Raw genomic sequence first — 16,442 nt, 5'->3', positions numbered from 1 at the left:
GTATCTGAGAATCTGAAAATATTTATTCAAAAATATATTCACAATAAAAAATATTCTGGGATTTACTGTATTTCCTTGGCCTACTGGCAGTGTACACAAGAGATGTGGCACTGATCGGTGTAAAATGGTTTGTGAGATTAAGATTAAGCTGCAGACAAACAGAGACAGACAGATGAACACTCCTCTCGACGGTTTGCCCACTATGTGCCACGCTGTGAAAATGCGGTGCATTGTGAGCTTGTAGATTGGTTATTTTTGGTGCACTGAAATATTTAACTCAGGCTTAAGTGTAGACTTCTGTCATAGTTATGGTACTGTGCAAACACAGGTGAGAGGATAGCCTATGACAAACAGGTACATGTACAGTAGAAAGATATAGTAGAAAGTATTATGATTACAGTAGGCTTGTTTGCACATGTTTGTTTGTGATATCCTGAGGGTTTGTTACATACAGCAGCACTTTCCACAGACAAAACACACAGCGCTGTGTAGCATAAACCACAAACGGCTCAGTGACCTCACTATTAAATGATGTACAGCCAACCTCGGAGTCCATGTATAGGTCACTGCGCCTTTTCCTTGATGACACAACAACAGCCGTTTCCGCATCATCTTTCCTGGCAGCGGTAACACGTTTCAGTCCCATCCCCCCCCACCCCCCCTCCACGAGCGGACACAAATGAGAGATGGCTTCGCTGCACTCTGCTGACTGACTGCTAATCGAGGTGGAACGGTGACTGTGGGCGAATCGGACGTCGTTGGTCCCAGAAGTTCCAGCACTGCCGGAGGGCAGCCTGGTGACAGCTGAGTGTCTCTCTCTCTTTCTCTCTCTCTGAATCCATGTGGAAAGATACTACTGTACCTCAGCCGAAGGTCACACTTTGCCCTCGCTGCCACCTTGACAGAGCTCAGCACAGGGTTCAGTGAACAGTCAGTGCTTGGTTAAACGCGGTTAACTTTTACATCATTCGGTGTCTTACGATATTTTATTTAACGTGCGGCACATTAACGTCTCCCTGCGTGCTGATGAAAAAAGATAGCAAGAGCTTTTTTCATTTCAGCTTACAGTACATCTTTTCAGATCGAGACAAGGTGCAGACCTGAGATGGGGGTTTCCAAGTGCATCTGAGTTTCATGGGACCATTAAAGTCACTAGTTAATGCAATATAAAATGTATCTCCTCGTAAAGCGGATGGAGCCAAGTAGTTCAGTCATCACTGCAAAGAATGCATTCTTCTTTTTGAGAACACTAATACTGTTGGCATTGTGATAACATAGTTAAGAGATTATTTAAGTCTATCTAATTACAATTCCATATACAGTATACCGTATCAACTATTGTGTGAAGTACCTAAAATGCAAACCATTACATAAAAGAGAGGAGCACTGTGACATCTTTCGAGGTTGAAAATACACAGGAATCGTCTTCCAGACTACTCCTAAGCAAGAGGCTTGAGGAACCATTTGGATGCTGGACAATCAGTCATATGACGAGGAACAGTATACAGACAGTGTCTATATTCACCTCAAGCATCGGTCAGTGACCCCAACATCTGAAAGACATCTTCATGAGACATGCACCCAAGCCAAGACCCCAGCACACTCCATGTATGAGGAGTCATAATAACAGGAGAATAGAGTGAGAAATGAAGAGACAGAGAATGTAAGTTCCCCTCTGGCTTGTGTTTTGCCAACACATGGTGTTATAAAGTACCCAACACAAAGCTGATGGCCCTTGATACACAACACAGATAAAGGCTTCTCCCTTCCAATTCAGCATGCTTATTCAAGTGTTATTAAAGCCTCCTTTTAACAGGAATATAGTCTCTGGAATGAAGCAGATAATTAGCAAGAGTCATAGAGATTCCGCCTCTGTAATACTAGTGCTGAGCAACTGACACATGTACAGTATCATGTGTAGCCAAACACATTTAACCGTGATAACAGATAATGAAAACAGACTTACATAATCGCAGAGTTCATGAGTACAATTGACCACAATGGAAACAAGCCCCCTCGCCCGGGCTTTTTGCGTTATCCTTTTGGCATTGTTTTTTTTACTGTAGTGCTGGACTGTTTCTAACTACTTGTAAAGTATTCAATCAATCAATCAATCCAGGTCCTGAGACCTACGGTTATTTAGACTTGGTCGTGCAGCATGTTGCGCAATTAAAATAGCCGTTCTAAAAGCTCACAATGCATCAAATTGTAGATCTGCTATTTTCACCGTGCAACACCGGTGTGCAACTATCTATAAATCAGGCATGTATAAATCATAACGCAAACAAAAGATGACATGATTAAACAAATTACTAGAGAGAACTCCTCTCATTAAGCTTCATTTATACACCATCGTGTAAGGGTGTTGCTTGCCAAAAAGCACAGATACTGTATACAAGCTAACAACGAACCACACTGCGGTGCATTGTTAGCTTGTATATCTGTTCTTTTTGGCAAGCGACACCAATTAGGCTTTAGCTTCCACGAAAGCACTATGCCACACCCACAGGGCTCAATGAGTGCTCTGTTTTGACATTCTTCCGGGTCTCCTTGTTAATTATCCCCCCACAACAGAGCTGATGTGCTCGGACAGTTCCTGTGCTGCACATTAGCTGTGATCACGCCCACACGACGACTCCACTAGGACAACATACACTGGTACACACAAGACATTTGATCTCTCATCTCACGGCCAACATAGTTTAGACTTCCAGGGACTTAAGACAAAATTGGTCGCTACATTTTAGAGCGATACCATTGTTCTGAGGGGGGTGCATTAAACTGGTCTTAGGTGACAGTCTTATATTTTACATGAAGTAGTCAGTATGTCAATATATAAATGATTCTGTTGTTCCGGTAAATAAAATATTTTTCATTGCCCTTGATTCCATTGTGTTATGATTATGATTCAAGTCTGCTATCTCACGGATACGGTAGACCTAAGTGAATCTGGTATAACGGAGGTCTAAAAATCACTGTGAAAAGTATAGACAGTATATCACTGTAGCGAGTACGAAGTGTCATTAGTTTTACTTCATTTTCCGTTTTCTGTCACAAGCTCCAGTGCCAACGTAGTTATCTGTATCAGACACTAAATGACATGTAATATGGCATGGGTGAGAGAGTAAATGAGAGTGATGTATTGTATTCACATGTATCCACTGTTATGCTGGGGCTATAACCAACTAAAGCAAACAATGTTGTTCTGATGTCAGCTGTCTGTGCTCTGCAAAGTTAGTGGTAATGTTTCTCAGACTTTTATGAATGAGCAACGACCTCCGACTTCATTCAATCTGGGAAGAGACTGAAAACATAAGGTCCAGGTCGCTCCCTTCCTAAACTTCACCTGGAGTGAGAACCTCTGCTCACAGAAGCTTGATGGGGGAGTGTAGTGGGCGGCCTATTGATCCTGGACGTTTGCCATCGGCTGTATTGGCGTACATGTGGAAAAGTGTAAACCGTGGCCACTCGTTGCTCTTTGCGTAAAAGATCGGAAGGAAGGATGCAGCGTGGCAGCTGTGCCAATGCTGTGAAATGAAACCTGGACAATTCCTGTCAAAATAGACTGTCATTATGCTAGAGAAGAATACAATTGACGGTGGCCCAGCAAAGACTGGCAGGAGCAGCTGGATAGGGAACAGGGTCAAGCAGAGTTAATCAGCTAGAATCAGCATCAGCTGGGGAAAGAAGGTAATAGTGTGCATACGGTTTGTGTGTACTATGTGTGCTGTACACAATCTGGTAATACAGCAAAATAAACAAATAGAGAGCTAAATCCTATCCACGTGCAGGGACATCTCAGTGTGGCACCTACAGTAGTAACGAGGAAAGCTCATTCACACAAGGAGATTGTTTTCAACAGATATCTTGAGACACGGGTGTAGTGTTCTCGAAGCTGCAACTCCAACAGCTTGCTCAAACTCACAATACAAATTTAAATAACGGTGTAATGTATTGGGACCCAGTGTGGGAAGTTACAGTGTGAGCCATACGTTAGCACGAGTATGGCAGCTCACCCACTCGTTTGTAGACTTGGCTTTGGCAGAGCTGACCAGGCGCCTATCAATATTTCATGTCATACTGACAAAGGGTTTCCAACTCCTCCAACCCAGACTGCCCACAAACAAGAGTTTTGTTTTGTTATTCTATAGTTTATTTAGGAAAATATACCTGGCACCTTAGCAGCCGATGGGCCCAGAAACCTAGAATAAATAATGACTTTGCTGGTGTGTGCCTGACTCAGCATGTGTGCAGTACTATGTGCATACTGTGCATGCATGAGAGATTGTGTATGCACGAATCCTCATGTATACAGTATACAGTACATTATGTATGTATGTATGGGCCGGTGGGGGGGAGGGGGCAAAGCAAAATGCCAGTTGGGGTTCATCTGGGCTCTGAATCAAAACAGACATGCTCCCCGCAGTGCCATGATAACTCATCATGTTGTAACCCTGTCAGTCCAAGTGCAGATGGCCAGGCCTGAGTTTAGGTCTTCTATTTTGTATGTATATCTTACTTTTTACTAATTTCTCTCTTACTACTTTATTTGTATTTATTGTTCTGGGTGTATGGTTATCACACTGATTTACTCTTTAGCTTTCTCCACTGATTTGCAAACATTTAACCCATTCACTGCCAAAACCCCCCCCCCAAAAAAGCCCAGACTGCCAGGATTTTCTTAGCTTTTCAAGTAGTCACAGAATATTCATCTCCAGTATGATCGATCTCCTGATGGTTGCTAATCACGGAGGGTTTCACTATGCTTCCGTGAAGAAGAAAAAAATCTCATCGCGATTCCTGTTCGCTTGTTATACCCAGTTGAAAAAAGCATGTTTCGCTCAAAAATACAACACAGTAGCAGAGATTCAGAATATTACTTTAAAATTTTAACCAGGAAGTGAACGGAGCAGTAGATCTTCTCCTAGTTCCTTTGTGAAAAACAGAGAAAATAAAATATAAAATAAATAAAATTAAAATGTATATATATATATTTTTAAAGAGACGGCAAAAGATGTCATTGGCGGTGTGGGCATACAAAAAAAACGCGAACCTATTTAAAGCCGCCACGTGCCAGTTGCGTAGATCTACGCCAACTGGTCTTTTTTTTTTTTAAGTTCACATTGCACTTTTTTGCACGTTCGATACGACACATTTCATTGTAGCACCACCGGAAACGGAATTATCCGGGATCCGTTTTTTCCGATCCCATCCACTTCCATTCTAAAGCTGACACCAAACCGCCATTTTCTCAGTTGTAGTTTTTCTCGTCGCTGATCGCTGTGATCGCTGTTTAACATAAACCGTCGTAACTACCGAATTTCATGCGGTCTTCACTGGTCGAGCGAGACGGATCGCTTCTGTGTTTACAAAGAGTTGAATGCACGATTATAATGGATTTAACTTTGTCTGTGGCGACGTGAAGAAAACAAAAAAACAACAATAAAACGCTGGCACTGGTGAGTACATTATGAGATTAAACTCTGGCGTGGAATGTGTTAATGACCATAGATACTGATTTCCGTGATGTTTGGACAAAATCTGTAGGAGTACTGTCAAAAAAACTGCACAAATCGGCCTCCTGGTGGTGCTATGACAGGCCCATGAAAAATGTGGGACAGAGGTTCTGCTCTGGCATCCAAGGAGTGTGTGTGCACAGTTTCGCTGCGATCAAGCCAACAGTGCGGGAGATTAGCTGTTCACGGACGGACGGACGGACGGACAGACAGGGTGCAAAACATAGTCTCGGCCATGCCTTTCGACCTGGCGGAGACAATTATGTGATTACTTATATTTCATTAATTGATATGCCACGGTACACATATTATCTTCCATCTGCATTTACTGTATAGCAGGCTCCTTGTCTGTTCCCTGGGCCTTTAGTGAAATGATGCTTGGTGCGATAACCCACTTTTCGCATCACTCACAACAGTTGACAGATCTGTACACTCCAGGCCCTCTGTGTCAGACAAATGGAGTGCACAGTATGAAGTAATACTACTCTTCACTTCTCTGATTTTACAGAAGTGGTGAAGTGAGGCACATAAACAGTTACTGATGTGTGTCAAAGAAACAAGACGCGAAGGCTTGTTTGTTGTGTGCACACACTCGCGTCCCTATACACCCCACTGGCTCAGCAACTCTCTCTCTCTAGATAGAGTGAGCCTCACAGAGAGTTAACTCACAGGGAAAGGGAAATTTATTGCACCGCACAGTGGACAGACAGCGGATACAGATGGGGAGCATGAGAAGGATGTGGCTCAGAGATGATAGATCTATGGTAAAACGCAATAAGTGAAATGTGATGGACTGAGTGCTAGTTTGCTTAGCGCAGTGGCAAGTGAAATACAATGGGCAATAAAATGGCAGTGCCGTCAGATAGTGACATGAATAACATAGCAGCCATATCAAGCCATAGATAAAATGCCTCTTTGACCAATCACGTTGCTTGTCTGGGACTACCTGTTGTGTAATGCGCTGGTGTCTGCCCATCTCCAGATGTTCCACACAGTGCCAGCAGCAGTCAGTGCCGGGAGATTGAAGCTCCTGTTTGAGGCCTTGTCATTCTCACCACATGGAATCAGGCCTGAATAGAGCACAGGCTCCCATAGGGCCAGATGGTCCTGGCATTGACTCCCTACACTGCCACAACTCTCAGAGAGTGACAACTGGCCAACTGGCTTAGTATGGTCAATGCATTCCCCTGTATTGTACTGTACTGTACTGTATAGTCCCACAAATTACGTAGGGGATCATGATTAAACAAAACGTTTTTTTCGATTGACAAAGTTTGGCTTCCAAAGTTTTCAGGAGTTTTGTTTTGAACAAAATGCCTCAAATCACGAACGCAGTGTGCGATTTCCGTGATTCTTTTCACGCACATTCCCACTAGGCCGAGGGAGAAATGCCACTTGAAAATGTTCAAATCAGCCTCATGGTGGCGCTATATATACCGATTCGTCTTTTTAACTATAACTGCACTGATCTGTGTACAACTTTTGTGTATGTGCACTCCCTAGAGGCCAAGGAAAAACCTTTGCCCTGCATTTTTCACACCTGCCATTTATAGCGCCACTAGAGAGGCCGACTTATGTAAAACAATTGTTTTGATATTAATCCTTCAGATTGTATTAAAATTTCACGCAAATCGGTACACATGATCACTAAGTCATGTGATAAAGACGAATCTGTTAGATTTTTCATATTCAATCCTGATTGGCAGTTTGCAGGAGTGGCCCGTTTTGAACAAAATGCCGCAAATCATGAATGCAGCGGCGATTGCGGTGAAACTTTGCACACACATTCGCACTACGTTGAGGAACAAATGCCACCCTTTTAACATTGCCCTATTATAGCGCCACCAGGAGACCGATTTTTGGGAATCATTTTTTCTTTATATTACTCCTACAAATTTTGTCCAAACATCACACAAATCGGTACACATCCCTATAGTCAAGTGATCACGACGGATCAGTCCCATCTTTCATGTTCCATACTGATTGGCTAATTCCGAAAGTTGCTGGCCCACAATAACCTACCTGACCTGGCGGAGACCTGTGTTCCGAGGAGCACTTTTTCTAGTTTTCATTGCATTTGTTTGTGTAAAGGTTAGAGATAGGAAAGAGCCAAATGCCTGGCCAATGAGTTAAATTAACATTCAGGATTTTCCAGTTACACACACAGTATAACATCATAATATCCAAGAGGACCTTCCCTTGTGTCTTGGGTGCTTTGAGAGGACTTTTTTGTGTCTTAGGTGCATTAGCATTGCCAGTGAGAGCCCATATCACCATTATGTCCATGACCATAGTAGAGCAGAACCTCTCGGGTAATACTGGCAGAATCTCTCTCAGGAGATATGATTGGCAGAGTGTCGAAAAATAAAAGCCCCTTGGAGCTTTCATATTCCAAACACAATTGGTTACGTTTTTTTTTTCTTCTTTTTTACATGCCTGTCCTACATTCATTGTGTGTCAAACAATTTAGTTAACTGCCCAAGGCTTTGACTTTTTCTAAGTTGCTCTTAATATCATTGGATTTCAATATCGATATAGGTCAAGACAGAAAGTGAGACACACTGCACTGTTTGCTGTGGAAACTGAACTTGCTATTATATCATTTTCATAGTGTCCAAACCTCAATTATAGCTTTTGTTGGCTTGTCATTTTCACCGTGTGACATTCCACCCGGCAACCCTAGTATAAATATGACTAAATCCCACCACTAGGTGTTTTAACCGTACATCTGCTCTTGATCAAAACCTAAATGTTTAATAGGAAAGGAGTATGTACTGGTCCCTGGGGGTGATATTGTTTTCCTTAGTATGGTTTGGGAGGACTTGGCTTGTGATTGGCTGAGACGAGGGGGGAGGAAGCGCTCGTTTTTCTTCATGTGATGAAGGATTACATCCGCCACAGCTTGCAAACTGGGACGGTGCGCTCGTCAATGCGCGCAGCCATCGGCTGCTCGGTGCGGCCACTCACTCACCTAGCTTGGGGGCTACTTGTGAGCCTCAAGGCCGCGCAGTCAGCGCTCGGGCATTCACGAATAGTGATTTTTAGTATTCGACTTCGAATACCTAAAAGTATTCGAATATATGAAATATAATATTGTTTTTTTTCCTCTTTAATTTTTATCCCGCGATTTTTGTAACCCATTTTTTTCACCCGGTGCCAATTTCCTAAGTGATCCTGGGCGCTACACCAGCCCTACACCAGCACTACACCAGTCCCCCACAGTAGGGAGGCCAGGGCCGAGCTCATGCTTCCTTCAGGCATGAGAGCCAACTGACCTTCTTGTCACCTGACAGGGGGGAGTTTCCCTGGTTGGACGTAGCGCGTGGAAGGAACACGTTATTCCAACCAGTTCCCTTTCCCTCCATCAGGCGCCCCGGCTGTCATGGGGGAGGCGGTATAGCGACCAGGATTACTACATGTTTTTGTGAGGATATTAACTACCCTAGGAGACACGGGGAGAACATGCAAACTCCACACAGAGTAATATAATATTGTTTTCATCAAATACAAACGAGCATTTCTCTTTAAAACGCTGTGTTGCAAACCTTGAAAACAACCAGCAAGTAAAGGGTTAACTATTGTAGGCGGGACACAAGGTGGGGTTGGTGATATACTGTAACAGTCATCGATTGGCTGCGAGAGGCTGTTTACAAGACAGTTGTGATTGGTCTAAAACCTGAGTAGCGTTTCCTGGCGGCCATGAATCAGCAGACCTACAGTACAAATTGAAAATGCCTCGCGGATGGGTGTGTATAGACTAGAGTGTTAAATGTAGTACCTGTGTGGTCCGTGGCTTGTAGGGTGAGCTGCTCTCCAGGTCTGCCAGGATGCTGGTAAGAGAGTCAATCTCGGCATCCAGGCTGGAGCGTCTCTCTTGCAGGGTCTTTTCAGGTCCTTTCATCTACAAGCAAACATAATGCATAGACATGTGTGAAATGACCAAAATCTACAAACAATTAAAGGATCATACCGTTGGGCTGGCATGAATAGCCCATTGACCACGACTCAATGTATACTTGAGATGTGGAAGCCATTGGATTCCATTCATTTCAGTGTGGTAAGAAAATCAACTGGCAGAGACTTGAAACTTGCTAAAGATAAGTAAAACACACAAAATATCAATGTGCTTTTATTCTCTATTATTCTCTATTATTGCAAAAATAGTCCTTGGAGAATTGATTTGCCAACTAAATTAAAGATCTATGACCTATTAACCACACAATGAAGTTTAGCCAACATTGACTTCATTATTCACATAAGTCCAGCTTAAGTCCAGTAACATTTTAAAAATAAATTGAAGAAAATGTAAATAAACACGACATCTAAAAATAAAGCAATCAACAGGAAAAGTTTATGTTTATGTAAAGTCTATGTTTATGTACGTATACTGTGGTATAAGTATATAGGTATATACAGTATGGCCAAGGCTTAATTTACATGACTACTGGTGAACTCTGTCATTGTCTCCGCCAGGCCGAAAGGCATGGCGAGAGAGTATGTTTTGCACCATGTCTGTCCGTCCGTCTGTGAACAGGTAATCTCCGGCACGAAAAGTTATTTTCGATATAACAGGCCGATTCTCGTTTTACCTATAATTGCACCGATCTGCGTGAAACTTTGCGCACACAATCCCTAGAGGCCAAGGAAAAACCTTTGCCCTGCATTTTTCACATCTGCCTTTTAGAGCACCACCAGGAGGCTAATCTCTCAAGAACCGATTCAGAGCTGCACTGCTGAATCTGTCGAGAGCCCCGTTCAGAACGTGTGCGCGTTAGCTTACAAGAGGGCGTGCCTTCAGATCAGGAAGCAGGCCGCGCTTTACCCAATCAAATGTAGTGGGTGGGATTTACTGTCTGTGCGCTCCCTTCCCACTGAAAACAAACCGAAACTCATTTAACAATAGCGTCCTTGGAGCAGACAAAACCACGGAAAAATATTCACATTTTAACTTGCTCTTTCATCATAGAAACAAGTGGGCTTATAACCAAAACGATCCATGTTCTCTGGGAGAAGTGGTGTTATATTAGTGTTCCGTGTAGAAATATTGTTAGTGGGAATGAAAACATAAGCGCACCACCGGAAGTGGAGCGCTGAGGGCAGACCAAAACCCTGGTTTCCTTGCGCACGGGTGCTCCATTCAGCTCGTCCCAGAGCCAAGTGAAAGAGTAAAAAACAGCAGAGGGCGCTGTTTTTCCTTTTTATTTGGCGATGGGTTCCCAGATTGCCAGGAGGCTGAAAAAATGCTATTACTCCTTCAGATTCTGTCCAAAAATCACGCAAATCGGTACACAGTATCTCTATCGTCATGTGATCAAGACAGATGTGTTCGAAATTTCATATTCGATCTTAATTGGCTAATATTGGCTTCCAAAGTTTGCAGGATAGGTCTGTTTTGAACAAAATGCTTCAAATCATGAACGCAGCGTGCAATTTCCGTGAAATTTTGCACGCACATTCCCACTAGGCCGAGGAAGAAATGCCACCCTTTTCATACTGGCCTGTTATAGCGCCACCAGGAGGCCACAATAACCTACCTGACCTGGCGGAGACCTGTGCCCCGAGGAGCACTTTTTCTAGTTTTCATTATAAGACACAGTCGTTCAACAAAGTATAAATGAGCCTTAAGGACAAGAGTTACAGTATTCATCCTTCAAATCGATGGATAGTATACCTCTCTTTGGATCTGCGCCGTAGCGACTGACATTACCTTCTCTCCTCCCCTCTTACTATCCAGTGCTTTTCACGGTACTTATCCTACAGGTCGGATTACAATTTATCTGCGAGCTCGTTTCACCTTGACCTTACACAATCCTTTTGAAAGCCACACATCAATAGCAGAGACCGTTCTCTGAGGAAAAGTGCGGTGAGGTATAAGAGGCAACTTTATTGTCAGAGGGACAACTCTCCTAATGCAGTGCACTATTCACCTCCGGCATTTCAGGGCACTTGGATTTACAGTAGCTCATTCCTCATGCGTTATTCATCTCGTTTACATCCACACACAAACGTGAATTCTCTACAACTTGGGTCTAAATTGTTATGTTGTAAAATACATATCTCAGTTCAGTATTGTGGCCCATATGTAGAAACTAAAGCCTGAATTAAAAGTAGTTGCACACGGGTGTCGCAAACCAAAAACAGCTGCTCTACGAGATCTTGTAGATTGGCTACTTTTGGTTCGTGACAGCCGTGCACAACTAAGTACAAATCAGGCTTAAAGGGGAAGATAACAGGCCACTGTTCACTCTGACTTATTGTCAAAGTGAGCTTGTGAATACTAAAATAACAATGCTGCTCTAAGAGCCTATTTGCTCACTCACTTATTTATCTCAATCTTCAAATAAACCACAGTGTAATTTCAAGGCACGATAGGACACGATCCTTTCATAGATTAAAAAAAAAACACATCAACACTGTATACCAGTAAACAAAGTATTAGTACTCCCAAAACAAAACATCTACTTTCTTTTTAGTCTCCTGAACTATGCTGCAACTGCAGCCAGACTTCTTGCAATTGCCTGTAGGGGCTTTTGGAGTTGGTTGGATCAGTGACTGCCTCTCATCCTAACGTTATGTGTTTGGATTACCTGTCACAACCCATTACAGGCAGCGTTTGCCTCCATTTGGAGTGTGGCTGGAGCTTCAAACATCTGAGGCGATCGCAAGCAGGGGATAAACAAAGCAAAACACTAATGGCTAGTTTCAAATCAAATAGGAAACAGGCAATCTCTTTTTAACAGTGATAACGAGAAGGATAAAAAGCAACGCATTCCCTGACTCCAACCGCATATCGCTTTTGATGAATTGCAATGTTCCGTGCAGGGATGGTTAATCTGGACAATACAGTGACTACAAGTGCAGCCAAAGAATATGGGTCTTTCTATTTATTCATTAGTTTTTCTTCAATGTGCGTGTTGTTGTACACACTTGGTCTTCAGTAACAAAAATGGGTCGGGAAGAAAAGGGATGTCAAAGCCATGGACCAGAACAGTACCAGCAGCTCACAGACTAATTCAGTATTTGTAATTTCCCTATTGATACAAGGAAGAAGGTACAAAGACATTGTAGCGAGAGGTTTGAACTGGCTGCAGGACACATAGAGTAATTAAGATACTCTGGGCTTATTAAGGAATTAAGCTTTGTTCCCAGGGTGACTCAGAAGCCAACACAATAGCCGGGCAGAAAATTATGGACAGAAACAATGAAGTACATTTCAAAGTAATGACGCTCTTAATTTTATTATATAAGTCCATAAATTGAGCTTCACTAGTCTTCACTGTGGAGAACCATTCTGCCGCTGCCATCATAACTCAAGGTTGTAAGTCAGTGGACAGTAACAAAGTACATTTACTCGAGTACTGTATTCAAGTGCTTTAGTTTTTTTTGTATCTGTACTTTACTTGAGTATTTGTATTTTTGGATACTTGACTTTCACTCTACTACATTTCAAAGACAAATATTGTATTTTTGACTCCACTACATCTCTAGGAAAGTAAAAAAGTGTTTCTTGAATTTAAGCCCTATTTCGTGAAAATAGTGAAAATGCTATTACTGATATTTTTTGAAAATGTTTAGAAAATGTTTGAAATTCTTTTTGAAAATATTTATTAACCCATTAAAACCGGGTAAGCATCCGTGTCATTTTAGATGTTGCTATTATAGCAACAGGATTTTTTCAATATATTTTGAAATAAAAATAAGTGCCGGTACTTCAACAAGGGTACAGATTTGACTCAGCAACTTTCACTTGGTAGTTGGGTAATATTTGACCAGGAGTATCTATACTTTGACTCAAGCACTGGGGTTGAGTACTTTGTCCACCACTGTTGTTAAAGGACGACTTCACCCATTTTCAACCTGTCTTCATATAATTGGTCCTCACTAATACTCATGATAAAATGGTAAAAAAAAACTCTACTCGGTCTGTGTCTCAGATATCATCAATGAGGAATCCAAGCTAATAGAAACTGCAGGCTTTCTATTCCTGGAAAGTTGCAATGTAATAAAAGAAGCCATTGCACTCGTGTTAATAAAAATGTAAATAAAAAATTTGAAATCTTGTTGGAAAAAAAAATCCTGCCTAACGATGATGTCACTGGTATGTTTGGTAGGTTTCTGGACTGTCCACAGCCCTCCTATGAGACACAGACGAAGTAGAAAAAAATTGTACCATTTTATCATGAGTATTAGTGAGGACCAATTATATGAAGATAGGTTGAAAATCGGTGAAGTCGTCCTTTAAGTGAATGTGGAAGGATGCTGCAAGCACCCTGCCCATGTATATATACACAAAATATATACTCACACATATATTTGATAAAACAAAATAACATTTACACAACATGAAACATAACAGTTAATTATCCGATTTAGACCTGAGGCCAATTCTAAAAACACCTTCTAAATCCTGACAATCTGAAGCTGAAAAGGTTCAGATTTTAATTCAAAGATTTAAAAAAAGTATATGCTGCTATATATACTGTATAGCAACAGCTAATGTTACACAAAGGTGTTCCCGGATTGAAAGGTATAACAACGAATAGGTGTTTCAGGTCTAAATGGGTTATATACAGAATAGCCTCTTTTTCCTTGGTGGAGAAAGACATTTTAATTTAGGGTAAAAATTTGAACGCAATTAACACATTGAATGCCAAAAACGGTCCGGACCGTTTTTGAGGATCCAAACGAGAAGTGCCGAAAACGGTCCGGACCGTTTTTGACCCAATTCTATTTTTATACATGTGGGCCACGTGGGGCGCTAAAACGAAACTTTGACATCACCCAAAGAGTTTCTGAGAAGAAGAGGCTGGATCTGGCTCCATGTCAAAAATCCTTCCGGTCGGCGTTTTCAATGTTATCTCCTTGACTAAAAGCTTAATATCTCCATTTCTTTTTAATGTGGTGAAAACGAGCCGTTTTCGATCGGCGATCACGCTGCAATGGAGGATCGCGTTAGAAATATTATTGTTCCAGGCGTTAGTCGGGACCCTCCGCCGTCTCGCACGCACGCTTTGTTTACATGCACTTCCGTGTCTGGGCTTCTCACAGCACGAAACGTATAACGCAAGTGGATGGAAGAAATGCAGGCACTCAACGTATAATATTTTAATAAACCTCTGGCACCCAATGTGTTAACGAGTTCATACTGCCATGAACAAACATGCTAATCCCCTGAAGTGCAATTTTCTCACATCAAACCCTATTGTACCTACAGTATGTGCAATGAAAACAGCAATGAAGTTTGAATTACACACAGCTGCTAACATTATGTAATATGCTGTCTTGGATGATACTTCCACATGAAGTCTCAGTAAAGGATATAGAAATGAAAATGAAAAATGAATGAAAAGATCAAATGCAAAAGTTCCCTGTCGCTATGTCACTCTTGGAAACACAGAGCGACACACACAAGTATTGCCACTTTATGTTTATGAGTATGAATACACTCCAGTGTTACTGTACTGTCTGACACAAACTGAAACTCTTTGATACTGATCTGAGACTTTGCTGCTAAACGATGTGTCTTACTTGCACAAGAGACGGTGATTCTATATCTGCAGCTACAGTACGGTACAATGCGGTACCTGCTTCTAAGTGTTGTCTCTACTTGCACAAGAGACTGATATTCTGCCCCTTTTTTATTTTCTAATTTGACCATGCCCCTTAATGTATGAATATTTGACACTTTGTCTCGTCTGTATTTGTTTCTTTATCTATTCTTTATTCTTTTTGACTGTAAAACATTAGGAGCTAAAAAAAAACAAATACTATTTCAAGTTGAATATCTTGACTGGGGAATCGGAGGCGGTGAGTGAGCATTTCACAGCAGAGGTCAACTGGAAGCGTCAGTCAGATGGATCTCTAAGGGCCAGATATACCCTGGAGGGTCAAACATGCCTGTGGGTAATAGGACCAGCCATCCAGAGACAGTGACCGTGCTCCACCAATAGATGTCAGCCTTTAATGTTTCCAACCACTACGGCTGTCTGTCCCCAAATGTAGCCTACTGGGGGATGTCTAGAACCCTCATCTGGGGTATCTGAGCCGAGTTATTCTCAGGAGATACTGTATATCCTCTCTTTAGAATCTGTCGGGACTCCTCTGAGGACACACAGCTGCGCGGGCACCGTTATTCGAACTCTGCATAGCGGCACCCGCGCTGTGCCGCATAAAGTGTGAGTCACAGTCATAATATGATATTACAAAGACATCTCACCTGAAATTCATATGAGTTCATTGGTGGAGGAGCAGGAAAGGTGCCCGGGGGCGATGGAAGACTCGTCGGATCTTCAGCGGGAGGCGGAGGAGGAGGGTAGTCTACTGTGACGAGCACGCACACACACACACACACACACACACACACACACACACACACACACACACACACACACACACACACACACACACACACACACACACACACACACACACACACACACACACACACACACACACACACACACACACACACACACACACACACACACACACACACATAAAATGAGACGTTGAGTTTATATGAGGAAAAGTAATATTAACTCCCAAAAGAGTGATAGGGACAGAGCACCACAAAAACTGAAGCCTGAGTTACACATTGACGTATGCCAGTGTTGACCAGCTATTTTCTATAGTAAGACACCGTCGTAATGACTTAAGCATGACACTCGTCGTCCCACTCTGACGGCTTGACACATCATCGCAAACTATTTGGTTAACTAAAACGTTTAGTTTTACTCTGAGTAAGCAAGTGTTGTTGTTTTCTTGAGATTGGAAATATAAATGTTGTGTACAAACTACAGCGTGTTTGTCCTGCCAGGAGAAGAGAAACAAGCCAAATTTGGGGCTCTTGCATCCAACCACATGTCTCAGACAGGATAAGACGTTATGTGCCAAATTAAATTCTGATTTGGCTTCTCTCGGCGCAGG

General features: G+C 42.2%; 1 protein-coding gene across 7 annotated transcripts in view; it reads right to left on the bottom strand.

Annotated features, from left to right (window-relative positions):
* lpp (LIM domain containing preferred translocation partner in lipoma) overlaps positions 1–16,442 on the bottom strand; it is a 185,554-nt gene that overhangs the window by 83,709 nt on the left and 85,403 nt on the right. For 6 of the 7 annotated variants that reach the window (XM_080431290.1, XM_080431291.1, XM_080431292.1 and 3 more), the window contains 2 exons: positions 15,733–15,836; positions 9,295–9,417 (listed from right to left, as the gene is read on the bottom strand). In XM_080431290.1, the coding sequence (XP_080287416.1) occupies positions 9,295–9,417; positions 15,733–15,836 (227 nt within the window). The remainder of the gene's footprint in view (positions 1–9,294; positions 9,418–15,732; positions 15,837–16,442) is intronic. The other variant, XM_080431296.1, reaches the window with a different exon arrangement.

Source organism: Gymnoscopelus braueri (genome assembly GCF_963280865.1).
Source record: "Gymnoscopelus braueri genome assembly, chromosome: 6".
In the NCBI taxonomy this organism is placed as follows: Eukaryota; Metazoa; Chordata; class Actinopteri; order Myctophiformes; family Myctophidae; genus Gymnoscopelus; species Gymnoscopelus braueri.
Note: the sequence above shows the minus strand (reverse complement) of the source record. Positions and strands in the feature narration are given on the sequence as shown.